Genomic DNA, 19,279 nt, shown 5'->3' with positions numbered 1-19,279 from the left:
CCCACAAAATGACACCAGGAAACTTTTGGGATGATGGATATGTTTTATTACCTTAATTGTGGTGATGGTTTCACAGATGTGCACATATGTTCAAACTCATTAACTTGTATACGATAAACATATGCCCTTTTTTGTATATCAACTATACAAAATTAAAAATGTTAAAATATAAACTCTAGTAATAACATATGGTATACATAAAAATATATTTTAATATAAATATTATATTGTACAAATGTGATTTTACTTTATTACATGTATCAAGGTAATTTAAAAATAAATATTTAGAGAAAAAAGAGCCTCTAAAAAATTAAAAAACATAAAAGCGAGCATTGGAAGCATAATAGGAAAGTAGAAAGAGAAAGTTGAAGGAAACTCCCAGAAAAGAGAGCAAAATGGCAAAGAAGAATAGAAAATTTTAAAAAGACAAAAGAAAATATTAAAAAATTAGAGGACAGATTCAGTAGTTCAACATCTACATAGCAGAAGTTCCAGAAAAAGAGAACAATGGATATGGAAAAGGAAGAAATTTTTAAAAATCTCAACATAATTTCTTTTTTTTTTAAGTTTTAAAACCAAGTTTTTTAGTGAGAAGAAGAGAAGGAAAGAGGAAGAAGCATATCATAAAGACCTGACATGGACGAGTCTCAAAAAGAAAGACATGGCGATACCTTAAGAAAATTTCTTAAAACTGAAAGGCATGAATTTCCCCATTCAGATTTCTCCGAGTTCTGCACAATAGATAAAAATAGACCTGCACCAAGGCACATCACTGTGAAATATCAGAACATGAAGGACAAAGAGAAGTGCCTCTGGGCCTCCAGACAGGAAACACATATGTAGAATCAGGGCTCAGAACAGTTTCATACTCCTCTACAGCTACACTAAAACTAGAAAAAAAATGGGGAAATTCCTTACCTCCAACCTAGAATTCTGCCAGCCAAACAACCAACGTATTGGGCCAAATTTAAGAAGTGAATAAACACAATTGCAGGCCTGCACCCCTCTGTACGATTTTTTTTTTCTCCTAAGCCTTAGGAAATTTTTATTTTTTAATTTTTAGTTTTAAAAGTGTGGGGTACAATTCAGGGTTAGGTATACAAATGGTCATTATGCAGGTACCCTTGTTGATGAGGTGTGCCCCTCCCTCCCCTGGCAGTTTCCCCTCAACTGCCAATCCCATCCCCCCTCCCATGGCAGTTTCCCACTACCGCCAATCCCTTTCTTATGGTATTATGATAATTGTTCAAAGTCCGATTATGGGTGAGAACATGTAGTACTCAGTTCTTTGTTTCTATGATAGATCACTCAGTGTTATAGACTCTGTACAAATTTACCACCTGTGACCGTTTCTCAGGAAGCTACTGGAGAATGTATTCCAGAAAAATGAAGGACACGCAGTACAGGAAGGAGAGGCAAAGGTTATCCCAGGTGGTGATGGAGGGTGATTGAGGTTGTACACAGGCACACGGAGCAAACATTCAAGACTGAAGCAAGTCTGAAGGTCCTGGGAAAACTTCAAGAAAAGGAAAACACTTGAATGCATTGAATAGATCTAGCCAACTTGCGGAGAGTTTGGGTTGAATACGTGTTAATAGCAGATAAAAAGTGTATTCGTTTGCTAGACATGCCATAATAAATATCACAGACTGGGTGGCTTATGCAGCAGAAATTGATTTCCTCCCTGTTCTAGAGGCTGGAAGTCCAAGATCAAGGTGTCAGCAAGTTTGGTTTTATTCTCTCCTTGACCTGTAGATGGCCATCTGCTTCCTGTATTTTCATGTGATCTTCTCACTATATGTGCACGTCTGGTCTCTCTCTCTCTCTCTCTCTCTCTCTCTCTCTCTCTCCCCCCCCCATGGCCTTTTAATATAAAGACACTAGTTGTAGTGGATCAGGGCCACCCTAGTGACCCACTGTTGCCTAATTACCTCTTTCAAGGTCCTATGAGAATCATACTTTCTGAGGACCTGGCGATTACAACTTCAACATATGAATTTGGGGGAGACAATTCAGCTCATAGCAAAAAGCAGACATATACACACACAAAAAAATCAAGCAAATGTCAACTTCAGAGAATTGGAGGAAGTACAATAAAGGAAAAAATAAAGTTTAATACATGGCTTAGTTCTAAAAAAACATACTTTGTCATAACAATATAACCAGTAAATATTGATTCAACCAAAATTGCAATACAACCACATCAGGAGGACGGAGAATGAAAAGTATGCCTGTGTGTGGCAGAAAAAGGGCAGGAAACAGAAAGAACTAAAGCCTTGTGTTCCTTAGTGGGAACTCAATAGCTATTGTCTATAGGGGAAAAAAGCAAGCAGCAGCAGCAATATCAGCAAGTGACTCAGAGAAAACAAAAGATCACTTTAAAGAATTGAAAGTTGCTGCATCTGGGGAATGACAAGAAGGAGCCTATATGTGGACTCTTACTACTTTGTAGAACTAGCTAATTTTTTTTTTTTTAAGTTAGTGTCTTATTCTGTTGCCCAGACTGGAGTGCAGTGGTACGGTCATGGCTCGCCATGACCTCCGATCCTGGGCTCAAGCAATCCTCCCGTGTCAATCTCTCAAGTAGCTGTGACTACAGGCACACCACACTTAGCTGATTTTTAAAATTTTTTTTGTAGAGATGAGGTCTAGCTATGCTGCCCAGGTTTGTCTAGAACTCCTGTGCTCAAGCAATCCTATTTCCACCACCCAAGGTGTTGGGATTACAGGCATGAGCCATCACAGCTGGTCAGAGCTAGCAAATTCTTTAAATGATTATGATATGCAAGTAGAGCTCTATTAAAAATAAAACACTTGAAAAAGTGGGGTGGTTGAGTCAGCAGTTATTCTGTGAGCAAATTTCTCTGATTAGTACTTCACACTTGCCATCTCACTTATTTTTCATGACAATCCTTGAAGTAGTTATGAAGAATAAATGCCCCACATTATATAGGGGAACATAGCTTCAGAGAGCTTATGCGATTTGCTACATACTATCAACCGGTTAGTGACAGAACCATAGCTATACCTACCTGAGCTCTCGGTTCAACATCCATTTATTAAATAAACACTCTTTTTCAGGTGCTCTGATGAGAATCATCAATGTAGATATGGGTGTTATTTCTGATTTTCATCTTTCTAAACATGATCTAATAAAATGTGGGAGACACTAGTCATCATTTTTTTGCTTGCCTGATATCTAAACCTCTTCCCCACAATTCCAGGGATTTCCCATCAAGTGAGTGAAGGTAGGAAACAGATCTCACTCCTCAGTAGACATGATATTTACTTTCCCAGACTTCTGGCAGATAGGGTGTGAATCCACGACTTAGGCTAAGCCAATTCGATGCACTCGCTCTGAACTTCAAATCAAGAACTAGTAATGAAATGTAGTAGACATCATTGCAAGTTAATTCTGGTGCAGCGATGAAGACAAAAATATTTGCTTTCCAGCAGGAAATGGTGGCAGTGGTGACAGTGGATATATCCTGTGGCTGGTGCTATTGACATCCACGGCACAAGCTGGTGCCTCAATCGTTGATTGGCCAAGTCAACAGTGTTTGTGGAAAAGAGTTCTGTGACTTGATTTTGACCATGGTTCCCGTTGATCTTGGGAATTTTTCTGAACTTGGTTCTTAAGTTCCATGTTATCTACCCAATATCTTTTCAATATTGTTTTTCTGCTTAAATCAGTCAAAACATGTTTGTGTTAAGTGAGTTTTCTGATACCTTGACTAAATACTCATGCAAAGAAAACTTCCTAGCCATGATGTCCAATAAACACCAGCTAACATTTTTGAGTGAACAATAAGTAAAATACTAAACAAAACATAAGCAACTTACACTCCTCAGATCTATAACTGATGATCAATTACATGCCATTTGTGATTCACTGACAAAATGGAACTATCATATTTATGAGGAAATATTAGAGTTTTTATTCATTCATTTCTCCATCCAACAAACATTTGTTGAACAGCTACTTTCTGAGTTTCCTCTACTATGAGCCAGACTGTTGTAGTAGAGTAAGATTAGATGAACAATACACTCGGTATATATTATGGTGTAAGTTGATACGTAGCCAGACAAAAAATAAGCCTGGAGGCTAGGAGTAGCAGAGGGAGGGAGTATCACATTTTAGGGAGGTTGCATGGGGTAGGCCTCACAGAGGAGGTAATATTTGAACAAACACTTGATGAAGGGGAGTGCGTGGACCCATGGGCTATCTGAAGCAGGAGCCCTGGGGACAAGCCCATGTATAGGTCCAGAGACAGTATGGTGCCTGCTGTGGCTAGATCAGGGAGAGTCAGAGACAGTAGATAATGAAGTCAGAGAGATAACCAGGGGCCTGACTTGTGTAGATCCTTGCAAGTTCCTGTAAGAACTTAGCTGAAAGTAGGAGACCACCAGAGGTGTGAGCAGAGGAGTGATATGTTTTCCCTTAGGTTTTTATTGCTGCTGTATTGAGCAACTCTCAGTGGGAGTGGGGTGGCAATTTTGCCCCTCAGGGGGGCATTTGAAAATATCTGGAAATATTTTTTCTGCCATTCCCGGGGAGCCTCTCTAATGCACAGAGTCCAAGAATGATGCTGAACATCCTGAAATGCTCAGGGCGGTCCCCAACACCAAGAATTATCCAGTTTAAAAAGCTGGTAGCCGGTAGCGACATTGAAAAATCTTAGGGCAAAGACCCATAGATCAGGGACTAATCAACATGGTGCAATATGGAAAATTCTATAATTATGCATGAATTAAAAAGGTATATTATTGTATGTTTGAGTGCTGAAAATATACAATATTTCCTAAATTTACATAGAACATTAAATATTGTGGAGAATTTCAGTAATATATACTGAATCATACAGGAAGAAAAAAATCAATATGTTTTCAGGATTTCCAGGTTTATGGTGTTCTTGCTCAGTAAATTAAATGCCTTAATTTCTGTCTCAAAATATATGCAGTCTTTAAAAATAAAATCTGCGCTTTGAAAATATTCAGAAGTAACTATTTTTGACCAGTTTATTCTCATGTTTTCCGCTCTCATTTCCAAGTTACTGCAATATTTGTACATGTTGCTTCCAAAAATAGGTTATATTTCTGGGTTAAATCATTAAAAGTAAAAACTAGATACGTTTTGTACATATCTCCAAATTTCGCAACTATGCAGTAAAGCCTTATTTAGGTTATTTATATTGATTTACTTTTTAAAGAAGACTTTAAATATTTGGCAAAATATAATTCTTTCAACAAAGTTGACATAAAGGATATAATTAATGTTGCCCTCAGGCAACAGAAACACATACGAGTCCAAATACGTGGAATGCATGCTAGTTCGGCTTGTTTTTTTCTAATAGCTCTTCCACCTTACCTTGGAGTTTGTACTGCTCTAAATAGTTTTTTGGAATGAGGCATTGTATGTACAAATGAATAAGTAAATATATATATACTCAAGTTTAATATACAAATAAATCTGATTGAAAAGGTCAACAAAAATTCCACGATACAGAGCATGTTGTAAAGCCTTCTGGAAGAAAGTACTGCCATTCAAAGAATTCTTCATCAAATATTTGTAACAGCACACTAAAAATAATTCTTTCAATTTTCAAATTGTAATTTGCTAAATTTATATATCAACCTTTCTTTCTTTTTTTTTTGAGTCAGAGTCTCACTCTGTCGCTCAGGCTGGAGTATAGTGGCATGCTCATGGTTACCACAGCCTCAACCTGGTGGGCTTAGGTGATCTTTCTGCTTCAGCCATCCAAGTAGCTGAAATTACAGGTGCATGCCACCATGCTCAGTTTGTTTTTTGATATATTGTAGAGATGAAGTCTTGCCATGTTGCCGAGGCTGGTCTTGAACCCGTGGGCTCAGGCAATCCTCCTGGCTCTGCCTCTCAAAGTACAAATATTATAGACGTGAGCCACCACTGCGCCTAGCTAGTATTTCGTTCTAAAATGTATACATTTGTGCTATTTACTAAATTCTCAATATGTGCTGCATGACTATCCAAGAGATAGGAAACAACATATCTTAACAGTATAAAAATTGAGCCTAGTATCTTTCTGAAAGCATGTATTCTAATCTGACCATTCTCTGGTCAGTTAGTGTGAATGATGCCATTATAAATTAGTGTTTCAATTATGCTTTAGATATGGTGTTTATAAACAATAATTTTGCCAGAAGAGGACTTAGTATTTAAATTGAATTTATAAACTGTCGCAACTGTTTGTTTTTTGCTGCACAGAGGAAACCCAGATTTTACTTTGGGTTGGTGAAGCATTATACAGGCTCTTCATCAAATGCTTATCATAATCTGAGACAAAAATGAAATATAAGAAACTACTGCTGTATTTCTAGAAATAGAAGGATACTAACATAGTGGCACCAATATTATAAATGCAGAGCTCATTACTGGACATCTATAAAAGAAAAATTTTTAAGTAATGAGTCAAGACAGAAAGAGATCATATGTATGTGCCTTATAAATTGTAGTATAAAATGCAAATCACTTAGTTATCTGAGCTGAACCCAACTTCTCATGAAAGTTGGAAAGAATGAACTTGTAGACCTAAAATTCTCTAGGTCAGACTTGTTAGAGGGTGAGACAAGGAAGGGAAACTTTAGACCTAGGAGCAGCCGCCATTAATTATCCCTCCCACTAACTATATCAGAAGATGTTAGGAAAACATGACCTCCCAAAGGAGGAGACACAATGCTAGGGAATATGAATGCACTATGAGGAGGGAGCAAGCCCTCAGAGAACATCATGAAGGAATCAGAGTTGCCAGAGCAAATCTAGGGAAGTTAGGACATCGAAGTCCTTAGGGACAAACTTCTGCCCGTTTCATTAACTTGTCCAGGTTTGAACCAAAAATTCAAGCTTTACCATCCCAATGTTTGGAAGACCAACAAGTCCTTCCAGCATACTATGCTCTAAGCTCACCAAACTGAATTCACTGCCTTCAAAGACAACTCCGTTGTCTCCCTCCAGGCAGCTTACAAACAAGATGTCCTTACCAGGGGCAGAACCAATCCCTCTGTCCCTCCCACTTTTACCACTAGAGCAGAGATCATCACATTTACTGTTATATTTTGTTAGTAGCCTAATGCAAGCACAGAATAAACCATATAAGTAGTATACTTTGGGCACCAAGAAACTTCTAAGCCTAGTTAAACTAGGTACATAAAATAAAAATGTTAATTATCTCACATATCAATGAGTCTGGAAATTGTGAGAGCCTCAGTCTTCTGATTCTCTGGATTCAGAGAATTGAAATTATCAAGTTGATAGGATAGCTACTGGCTTCAAATCTAGGCAATAAAACATTCAGAAGGAACAAGCGATCTCCCTTCTAATGCTCTCTTTCAGGAATAAGGAAGTCTCTTCCAGAAGTCTCATAGCAAATGCTTAAGTTTCCATTTCAATTGGATTACATGCCCATTCACTAACTAGTCACTCACCAAGAGGGTGGGATTATCCTGGTTAGTTTAGACAGTCCAGGATTCACCCCTGGAACTGGGTGGTGCCACCTACTTGAGTAAGTACCAAAATCCAAACTCAGATTCTTGGGTTTGGAAAAAAGGAGAGAATGGACATTGAATGGACAACCAACAATGACCTCACAGACTTCAGCAAATATTGCGGATTGAAAAAGTGAATAAATAAAGATGTGTTCGCTTTATTTTACTGCTCTATTTTTTTTCCTAAATAGAGGGTAGCCTAAAGAATTCACTAATATCAGAACAATGATGGTCACAGATTCATATCATTTATAGCAAAATGTTAGAATTCTAAATATTTGTATTCAGTGTTATTGTCAGTGTTCATGTTTCATACCACAATTCTACATACCATTTCCACAGTAGCATAGTATCTTCTTGGTGGTCAATCTAGTGTAGTCCAGATTTCAAATAAAACTCATAATTAAAATTTTGCCTATGAACTTTTATGAAATACTGTAATAGCTAATATGTCCACTAGTTTTGGAACCTCAATAAGACTTTAATTGTTGATGGAGTATGAGTTCTTATGGAGTATGAGTACTCAAGCAACTTAGCATCCAGTAGATTACTGATCATTAGCTTATTCACCTATCCCAAGACCACTCAAAACCTGTTTTGGGTAAGGTACCCTTTCATTGTTATATGGACTAAACAAGTATGTTTCTTCAAGAACAAACTAAGTGATGGTGATTTTGGAAATAATATAGTGTGTTGTGTATAAATACTCAAGCATAAGAATTTGGTCTCTTGCTGTATGACTTGTTTGCCCTGTCTCCTTCAGAAACAAAAGAAAATCAAAAGTGTTCACAACCCCTATGTGTACATACATCTGTGAGTCAATTGTGTGAAACCAGTGAGCAGAGGTTGGACGATATTTGCTCCCAGAAGAGCCAAAAAACAGTATAAACCTAATTAGACTTCTCCCTTTAGACACACTGTCAACATTTGTACATGTTCTTTCCTCCAAAACTGAACACAGTTGAACACCATGAGAACACACCAAAAACAAAGTTAGTCATTTTTGCCACACCTGATGATTTCCAATTTTTTCTAATCAGACACCACATGCTGTGACCTGGCATAATTTTTGGCAGAGGGTGTTTTTAAAGCGTCTTGAACTCGTATGCCCTTAAGTGTAAGTGTGTTTTCCATTTCAGTTCTCAGCTGCCCAGGCCTTGAAGGTATTCGTGTTTGTTCTCCTAGAAATTATTTCAAACTTAAGAGATTTATGCTCACAGTTAACACTAAAGTACTTTCGTTTTCCACTTTCCACTCAGTTGGTTTGAACAACAACAACAAAAAGGCCTAAAATGCAATACCATATTGAAATATTTTCATAAATAGGGTTGTTCAAAGATTCAGTGCTGAGAATCTAGACTATTGCTTGACAGGCAGGCTTCTTCTGAAAACTGAATTTTTTTTTGTAGGAGTGTGTGAAAATCTAAATTCAAAATGCTAAGATCAGGTTATCAACGTAGTCTATAATGAACAAAATACAAGCTGTGGGAAAGCTGAATTTTGAAATTTGACAATAACCTACCGACTGGCTAGCTATAATGATGATCTGGGTTTATGTTTTAGTCTTGTTCTTTTGCTTGGCAAGAGCTTGAAGTCCCACACTCAGGCTCCCCATAGGAGGGAAGAGGCGAGAGGGCACTGCTTCCTAAACCTTAGCCTCTAAGAGAAGCTTCAAGGGCTATAGTCATGACCTTCAAGGGCTGCAGACAGGTCTCCTCAGTTGGGAATATGGTAGCCTGGTGCCTGACACTTCCTGTGGAAGCTAAACCGGCTTGGGTAGCAATCACGCTGTGGGTCCTGGGAACTGGATGTGGGCCCACTGTAGGGATGTTGATCTGAGTTTTCCAAGGGAGTCTGCCCAAGGGGGTGATGTGCCAAGGCCAGGAACTCTTCAGCTGTCAGTAGTCTGGAATAAAGGTGAGCCGGGGTTAGCAATGGCCAGTGAAGAACAGTCAGTGTTGGAGAGGCCTCACAGAGAAATTTCCCAATAGGCAATAGGAGATAGACCAACTTTGCACATCTGTTAGTCCTAGAAGGTATGAAGCAAATAACTTTTTTTTGGTCAGTCTCACTTTGTTGCCCAGGCTAAAGGCTAAAGTGTAGTGGCACAATCATGGCTCACTGCAGCCTCCAACCCCTGGGCTCAAAAAATTCTCCTGCATCAGCCTACCAAGTAGCTGGGAATACAGGCATGCACCACTGAGCCCAGCTAACTGTTTTTTTGGTAGAGACGAGGCCTCACTATGTTGTCCAGGCTGGTCTCGAACTTCTGGGCTCAAGTGATCCTCTCGCCTCGATCTCCCAAAGTGCTGGAACTACAGGTGTGAGCCACTGCACCTGGCCTCAAAGCAAAGAACTTTGTTTCCTCGTTGTCTTTCCTTGACTTCACACCACCCCCTTCCATACCACACTTGGAGAAGGTTGGCGTGAAGTGAGAAGGAAGGAAAACAGCCAAACACATCATCCTAGTTAATAAGAAGGCAGGTGGCCATCTGAATTCAGCCCTGGCTGGATAAGAAGGAGGAGAGTGTCTCATTGTGTGATTGAAGATTGACAATTGGGTAATATAGTCTCGTTTATGAACTGGAACTATAACTGTGATTCAAATGGACTGTAGGATTTTGTATTACCTAAGAGAGAAGGAAAAACACTGTGAGATTGTTTAAGTTTTCTTCCAGGATCCTGGGACGGAATGTCTTCTGCTTAGCTGATTTGACAGACACGAGAGAAAAGCAAAATTGCAGTTGGATAGCACCTCACAGATTTTCTTTCTTCAATATACTGTGTGTATGTGTGTATACTAGACATATATATAAAAATATATTTGTATATATATACACACACACACACACACACACACACACACACACACACATATATAGGTTTCTTACTTAAATTTAAATTTTAAGTATAACATATTAATACTTTAAAGATTAGCTCTATTAGAAACATGCAATTAAGGAGCTTGGGTGTGGTGACTCATGCTTATAATCCCAGCACGCTGGTAGACCAGAAGGAAGGACTGCTTGAGGCTAGGAGTTTGAGACCAGCCTGGGCAATACAGCAAGACGCTGTCTCTATTTAAAAACATAAAAATTGGAAAAAAAAAAAAAAAAGAAACATGAAAGTAAGATAATAATTTAATTTTAGTAATTTAGTGATAAAATATAATACTACCTTGTTATGATGAAGCCATAAGTATTTTAATTTTTTAAACCTGGAAAGATCAATGACTTCTGTTAGTTCCCTGGAGGGGAATAAAACAATGAGAACATTAGCAACAATTAATTCACTCCTGGGTAGACAGGCATGTAGATAGTATGGCCTGAACGTAAATGGAAAGGGTTCTCTCTTTGTTCTTCCAAAATTGTTGGCACACCTACCTGCTAATTTCTGAAATTCCATCATTCTAATTTTATTTGGATTAAGATTTTGTTCGCTAGTTAAAACTACTACTTAAAGGAGAGTATTTTATTACATTAACAAAGATGTAGAGCTCATTATGACTGAATTTATTGGAACCTCAATTCAAAACAAATTTTACTGGGGGAGAGCAAAGGGGAAAAAAATGAAGATGCCACTGACCCTTCAAGTAAATGTGGGAAACACAGTTGGCTCTGCTTCAAGATGGTCTGCAATGTTATTACTTAGGAGTCAGTCTCGATCTTGGCCAGACTGAACTGCAGAGATGGAAATTTCAGGGCATCAAGAGACAGAGACTGAGTGAAGCGCTTTATTATTATTGACAGGGTCAAAATGCTACCCACCCTTCTAGAACTGTGTGGAGCTCCAGCTATCCAAGAGGACCTATACCTATCACTACGAGGCAGCACACACAGCACGGGGGCAGCCATAGGGTGGAGAGAGGGAGCTATCTGAGGACTCTTGACCATTTGACTGATGTGGGCTGGAGTATTCGGATCTCTTTTATTTCTCAGGGCAGAAATTGTGGCCCTAAATTTGAATACATATATGTCTCTATCACTTATAAATCACATATTATGTGTCGGGCACTTTTCTAAGCACTTTGAAAATACTCATGTTAAAATCCTTACCCAAATCAATAGATTTGAGATTATAAAATGATGATCATTCTAATGTTCTCATTTTTTTTTTTCTTACATTTGTCAACCGGTATTCTTCTGCAAAGAACATCTGCCCTTACCCCTTCTTTCTCATTCATTCTCATCCCTACCTTTCCTGAAGTTTAAAAAGGTTTTTTCAATCCTTCGTCACTAAAATAAATCTCAAATTATTCCATACAGAAGACATTTCAAGTAGACTTCTGTATCTTGTTTGAATTGTACCATTACTCTCTGAATACTTTCTTGGGACAACAAAATATTCCAGACTCCTCTAAAACCGCTTTTGACAGGACATTTACAGAAATAACACTACATTCTCCTCCTTCACTGTAGATAGGTGGCCTATTTCTGGGAAGGAGCACTTGGACCTTGGTGCACCTTAATATTGCACTGGGCAATAATGATAGTACATTAACTTCATTTGTTCTCATGATGGATAATAACGTGATCATTACATGGTAGCTTCAGAGGGCTCTCATGCCCTACTTAAAGGATTTTCTTCAAGCATTATTTCAATACACAAATACCCTAAAGTATTAACTGTGTCAAGCTATTGCCATTAATTTTCTTATAGTAGTAATATCAATGCTAAATTTTTACTGATTCGATTATGCAATAAAGTTATTCACTTTTCAAGAGTACTGTAACTCTTCCTTGCCAGAAGCATTGATTCTGCACATAAACCTGTCCTAAATCTATAATGGGCTGTTACGTTTTAAGGTGACGCTAGTTGAAGATACTGAGAGATAATTCTTCTACCAATGATGGCAATGACTCATGCTGACAATAATTGTCAATATCTTGTCACAGTGTATTTTCTCTGTGATCACTTAAGAAGACATCAATAAGATGCTTTCCATTTTCCAGAGTCAATAGAAACTTAGGCAAATAAATCAGTTTATTCAGTTTATTGGCAGCTGGACTGTGAAATATTTTTTGTCCCCAGCTGGATGAAATGGTGACTTAGTATTCTTAGAATATAAAAGATGTTGTCCTTCACTCAAGAAGACCATTAATTACCCACTGTCCAGGGATCAATATTTCAAATTTTCTAGTGTGTTAAAGCTATTCTTATGCTTCTCTGCTTACCTTAGTGATCAATAGTGTAAAATTGTCAAGATCATGAAAGGCTTAGAGATGTAATCTTTTGATCACATGAAGTATTTATTGCTATTGTAAAACTGATTTATAAAAAGCATGACCTTTAATGTGACAGGATGCTCTAATCTACCTGCTCCATATGAAAAAATACACTTGAAAAAATTTCAAATTGGTCATTTATTTATTCTCTTACTAGCAAGAGATTCAGAGTCATTCAAAGGTGAACATTCTTTTCTGTAATGATAAAAATAAATATATATGTATAATAAAATAAATATTTGTCAGTAAAGAAATCGCTAGCGTGCAAAGTGATTAAATTCATTGACAAAGTAGGACTTGTTTTTTACAAGAAGCTGAGTTTCAAAGATTACATATGAGTAAATAGGTCAAGTTTATTTTAAAATAATACATAGAATTCACAGGCATTAAAAAACATAAAGGAGAGAAAAAAAAGAGTAGGAATAGGATTTCTGTTCCTATTTTGTTTTTATTTTTATTTTTTTTGAATAGGAGTCTCACTCTGTAACCCAGGCTGGAGTGCAGTGGTGTGTTCACAGCCACCGCAGCCTCAAACTGCTGGGCTCAGGTCATTCTTCCGCCTCAGCCTTCTAAGTAGCTGGAACTACAGTCATGCACCACCACACCCGGCTGAGTTTTTGTAGAGACAAGGTCTCACTAAGTTGCCCAGGCTGGTCTCAAACCCCTGGGCTCCAGCAATCCTCTTGCCTACCCCTCACAAAGTGCTAGGATTACAGGAGTGAGCTACCGTGTTCAACTAGGGTTGTTGTTCTTAAAATGCAAACTTTGGTGTGAGTTATTGGCTAGTGAGAACTGTGGTGCCATAGTCTCATCTTGTCCATAACTTCCTCTTATGCCCAGGCTCTATCTCAGACACCAGATCTATTCTACAGAAAATCCCACTCTGTTGTCTGCTGCCCTGGAGAATTCAAGTGGAGTCAAAGAGGGCTGTTTGATACAAGGGAGGGCTTTTCCTATTTACCAGTAAAATTAGAATAGGAGTTGTTAGGGTTGTAGTAGAATATGGGTTATTACTATAGTATAAGGGTATAATGATGCCTAATAATAGTAATAATATTAACTGTACTAACACACTAACACTTTACTGATTGCTTACCGAGAACTGACAATGCTCACTAAATTTTTCTAACTCACCTAATCTTCACAACAACCCTGTGAATAAGGCAGTATTATTATACATGAGGAATAGAGTTGCCTGATGAAATACAAAATATCAGGTTACATATGAATTTCAGACAAACAGCAAATGTTCCAAAGACTTTGTGGGGCATATTTATACTAAAAAAGTATATTCATTGTTTCTCTGAAATTCAAATTCAACTGAATGTCCTATATATTTATTTGCTAAATCTGACAATTCTAACAAAAAAAATGCCATGTGACAAGCTGCAGCTCACCCAGCTGGAAGAGAGAGCTGGGATTCGAACTCAGTCTGGTTCCATAATCTTTGTTTTTTATCCATTTCAATACTTGGCTCCCAATAGGAACTGTGGACCCCAAAGTAATTAAGTGTATGGCTGTCTACTAGATCCTTAACGGGAAAAATGGAAAAGGACAGTTGAATCTATGAAGCATTATAACATGATATTCTCCTACTTTTTTTAAATGTAAAAAAACACTTACTTTTTAGAAAGGAACAACTCGAAGACATCAGCATCCCTCTTGTGACCACATATCTTTAGTTGATCTTCAACTGCCTGGTAACATATAATTAATCTGTCAAACCACATTCCAATGAGCAAAAATATTGAGGCATTTGCAGTCAATAACAATAACGTCTACAAGAAGATCAAAAGAAAGGTGAATATGGAGGCAACCACTGTAAACTGATAAATTCCAATACTACAATTAGACATTATTTATTCATTTTTGTGGTTGAGTTTCATTATCCTTAATCCTGGGCACAGATGTGTAAATAGTGTGTAATCATGGAGAAAAAAAAATTGTGTATATGTGTATATACACCAAAAAACAAGTTTTTAGTTCTCTGTGAGGAAAGGTAATTTGGGTCTTTAAATAATTGTTCTTAAATGTTCCTTTGAACATGAAGAATTCATATTTGATAGGTTTTCTATATTTACAGGAGTCATACAGTATCAGGGTTGGAGGTAGAGAGAGTAGGGAAAAATGTATGTTATTACAGGAGATTATGTACTGTGTCTACATTATGCTTGGCACCCCACAAGTTCCCAAAAAGAGTGAGAAACAAATGAATAAATGTCATATTTCCTGAATAACTGAATAAATATATTTTTTCTTTGCTTGGCAAGCAACAGTGCCTTCATTTTTTATGGGTTGCTAACATACTCGAACTGTGGGAAATTTTGGTGGAGAAGAAGCAATTTTATTCCCATAGGCTTTGTTTTGAAAATAAAAATTCAACTCAACACTGGCTATTTAAGTGCTTTGCTTTTTATTTTTAAGGTTCTTTGTTAAATTACAAAATAACGTTTACAAGCCATGTGACCTAAAAGAATATGGAAAAATTAAAGCCTGTCTATAATTCTTCATGAAAGAGTGGAGCTAATGAGACACAACAAAAGTGAAAAGTATAAGCATTGACATTCTGGAATCTGACAAACATCATAATTATCAGAGTGAAAACAATCACCAAATTTCAGCTGGGATTTATTATGAAGGGTGAGGTTATAATTGACTTATACATTTTTAAAGTGATGTATAACATTTTGTCATGATTTTTTATTTAGTAGAGGACTTTAAGAAGAGTTAAATGTAGTAGAATGAACAAATATCTCATGAAGTGAGGAAGACATATCCCAGTGATGAAGAGTGGCTGCAAATTTGTCGTCCTAAACTTTTCTTGATTCCTTGTTAAGCAAGCTGAATGTAGGGGCTTGAAGAACTCACAAGGCTCAAGTTAAGGCATTTCCATAAGGGCATTTTGTTATCCGGTTACCCAAGCTGAATCTAAGGCTTGGAAAAACCCACTGAATAAGGTTTAGGCATTCTTATTGGGGTATTTTCAACTTAAAGATCTAAACTACCAGCCTCTACTACAATCAATCACAACTTTGTAAAGTGTTTGGGTTGTTGCAGGCCAGCCAAAGTAGAGTTAAAATTTGGCAACTACCTATTAAAATTACAAATGTGCTTTTAACTTGATCCAGTCATTCACATCCAGCACACAGAAACATGCAGGTGCATACACTCAGGAAAAGCTGAATATCATTGTTCATTTCAACACACATTGTCTATGGTCAGGAAATATTCCCCACTAATTGAAATATGGGGTAAATTAAGATGTGACCTCATAATAGAATACTGTGCAGCAATTAAAAAACATAGAGAGGACGGTCTGATGGTTAATTTTGTATATCAACTTGACTTGGCTAGAGGATGCCCAGATAGCTGGTAAAACATTATTTCTGAGTATGTTTCTAGAAGAGATTATCATTTGTATCAAGCCTACTGAGTAAATGTGAGTGGACACCTTCCTATCCATAAAGGGCACAAATAGAACAAAAAAGCAAGGGAACTGTGAATTTATTCTTCCTTTTGGAGCTGGGATATCCATCTTCTCCTGCCCACAGATATCAGCACTCCTGGTTCTCAGGTCTTTGAACTTGGACCAGCTACATCATTGGCTCCTCTGGACCTTCAGCCTTCAGAGAGGAAATTGTGGGACTTCTCATTCTCCATCAGCTGCTGAGTCAATTCCTCATAAAAAAATCTCTTTCTATATATCTCTATATCCTATTGGTTCTATTTCTTTGGAGAACATTGACTAATACAGATGACTATCTGGACATCTAAAGATAGGCAAAATCTATTTTTCACTGCAAAAGTAATTGACAGTGTAATAGTCATAACAGTATTTTTGTTTAAAAAAATCACAATTATATGAACAAAAAATGCACACACTCCAATTGTTAGCGAAAGTCATCACTTGAGATTATGAAGACTTTTCACTTTCTAGATAATACATTTTAAAATAATATTTGAATATTTTACTATAAGCACATATTAATTTGATAATCAGAAAGTAATACACATGTAAAACTTTTGGCTAGAACCAGGTGCAGTGGCTCATGCCAGTAATCCCATCACTTTGAAAGGTGGAGATGAAAGGATTGTTTGAGTCTAGGGTTTTAAGATCAACCTGGGCAACTTGGCGAGACCTTGTCTCTACAATAAATCATAAAATTAACTGGGCATGGTGGCATGTTTCTGTGGTTCCAACTACTTGAAAGACTGAGGTAGAAGGATAGCCTGAGCCCAGCAGGCCAAGGCTGTGGTGGCCATGAGCATGCCACTGCACTCCAGGCTGGGCAACAGAGTGAGACTCTGACTAAAAAATAAATAAATAAAAATTTTAGCTTTAGGATGAATATTTAAGGATTTAAATCAAATTTAGAAAACTAGGAGATTAAAGGGGAAATTGAAAGTGTCAGCATCATATGTATTCATCACTGTCATAATTATTTATTTACACAACTTATCATGCATTTTTTTCAATCAATAATTTTGTATGAATCTGGTAATGTATTAATGTCAAAATGCCAAGAAACATGAAAACATTCATAGTGGAATAATTCCAGTTCCCAGACAACACACAGTTTCACTATTGGCATATTCCTTCATCTAAAGAATCACAACAAGCAACAACAACTCCGTAGTAGACATGGTACCTACCCAATGGGCAGTTATGTGTTTCTCATCATCCTTCCCTCCCTCCCACCCAAGTTTGAACAAATTTCAAAAAGTTGAAATCATACCAAGCATCTTCTCAGACCACAATGGAATAAAACAAAATATCACCACCAATAGGAACCCCCAAAACAAACAAAACATGGAAATTAACAACACGCTCCCTAATGACGTTTGGGTTAACACAGAAATCAAGACAGAAATAAAAGTATTCCTAGAAACAAACAAAAACAAATACACAACACATAAAACCTCTGGGATACTATGAATTCAATGCTGAGAGGGAAGTTCATAACATTGCATGCACATATCAAGAAAACAGAGGGATCTTAAGTAAAACGGTCTAATGTTGCACCTAGGGGAGCTAAAAAGACAAGAGCAATTCAATCCAAGAATTAGCAGAACTTGTTAAAGTCATAGATAAGTGTAGTCAAGACCAAAAATATCATACAAAGGACCGACGCGACAAAAAGCTGGTTCCCTGAACTATTTTTTTTATTGTGGTAAGTTATATGCATGACAGAATTTACTATTTCAATCATTTTTATGTTTACAGTTCTGTGGCATTAAGTATATCCACATGAAGCACATTCACATTGCTGTGCAATAATTACCACCATCCATCTCCAGAACTTTTTCATCTTTTGCCACCAAGACTATAGCCATTAAACACTGACGCCCCACATACCCCTCCCTTCAACTCCTGACAACCACCATTCTTTCTGAATTTGACTATTCTAGGAACCACATATAAGTGGAATCCTACAGTATATGTCCTTTTGTGATGGGCTTATTTCACTTAGCCTAATATCTTCAAGATTCACTTATGTTGTAACATGTGGGATCAGAACATCCTTCATTTTTAAGGCTGAATCATACTCTACTGCTTTATATCTTACACTTTCTTTATTCATTCATCTGTCCATGGGCACTTGAGTTGCTTTCACCTTTTGGTTATTGTAAATAATGGTGCTATAAACATTGGTATACGAAATATCTGTTTGAGTTCCTGCTTTTCATTTCCTTTGGATATATATCCAGGAGTGGAATTACTGGATCATATGGTCATTCTATGTTGAATTTTGGGGGGAATTACTATAACATTTTCCATAGCAGCTGTACACGACAAACATTCTTTAAGATGGACATTTAAAAAATATTCAGTAGATTCATTCAACCGTTATTGAATTTCAAACTACTGAGTTCAGGCCATGACTAGTTGTCTGTGGTTAACTGGTAAATGCAGTCATGAATTGTGTAAGACGCTTGGTTCCCTATGGGCAAATCTTTTAGTAAGAAAAGTAAGAAACACATATTGCTATCAAAGAAGGTTGCAGAAGTTGAGCGCTAAGAGAAAAGAAAACATGCTCTGGCAAATTCAGAGAGAGAAGAAATTGCAGGCGTATCTCAGAGATATGGTGAGTTCAGTTTGAGACCACTGCCATAAAGTGAGTCACATGAATTTTTTTGGTTTGCCAGTGCATATAAACATTATGCTTACACTATACATCATAGTCTACTAAGTGTTCAATAGCATTATGTCTGAAAAAACTAATACCTTCATTAAAAAGTATTTTATTGCTAAAAAATCCTTAATGATCATCTGAGCCTTTAGTGAGTTGTAGTCTTTTTAATTTTATATGATATCTACATGTGGATATGAACATATATGTGAAATATATAGTCTCAGTAGCTTTATGGTAATATCCATGTAAGAAAATCTGATAAGTTCTGATTTTTCCCATGACAACTATGTCCATGCTTTTAAACAATATCCAGCATCAAGTTATTTTTTAAAAGTTTTCCTTCAGCCGGGCTCGGTGGCTCAGCCTGTAATCCCAGCACTTTGGGAGGCTGAGGTGAGT

At 37.1% G+C, this 19,279-nt stretch overlaps 1 protein-coding gene across 1 annotated transcript in view; it reads right to left on the bottom strand.

Moving 5' to 3' along the window:
- LRRC72 (leucine rich repeat containing 72) overlaps positions 1-19,279 on the bottom strand; it is a 52,842-nt gene that overhangs the window by 31,617 nt on the left and 1,946 nt on the right. The window contains exons 2-3 of the mRNA XM_008055861.1: positions 14,370-14,443; positions 10,699-10,768 (exon numbers count right to left, since the gene is read on the bottom strand). Coding sequence (XP_008054052.1) covers positions 10,699-10,768; positions 14,370-14,443 — 144 coding nt within the window. The remainder of the gene's footprint in view (positions 1-10,698; positions 10,769-14,369; positions 14,444-19,279) is intronic.

The sequence above is a fragment of the Carlito syrichta genome, unplaced genomic scaffold (assembly GCF_000164805.1).
Source record: "Carlito syrichta isolate Samal-C Ts95f unplaced genomic scaffold, Tarsius_syrichta-2.0.1 Scaffold301993, whole genome shotgun sequence".
Taxonomy (NCBI): domain Eukaryota; kingdom Metazoa; phylum Chordata; class Mammalia; order Primates; family Tarsiidae; genus Carlito; species Carlito syrichta.
Note: the sequence above shows the minus strand (reverse complement) of the source record. Positions and strands in the feature narration are given on the sequence as shown.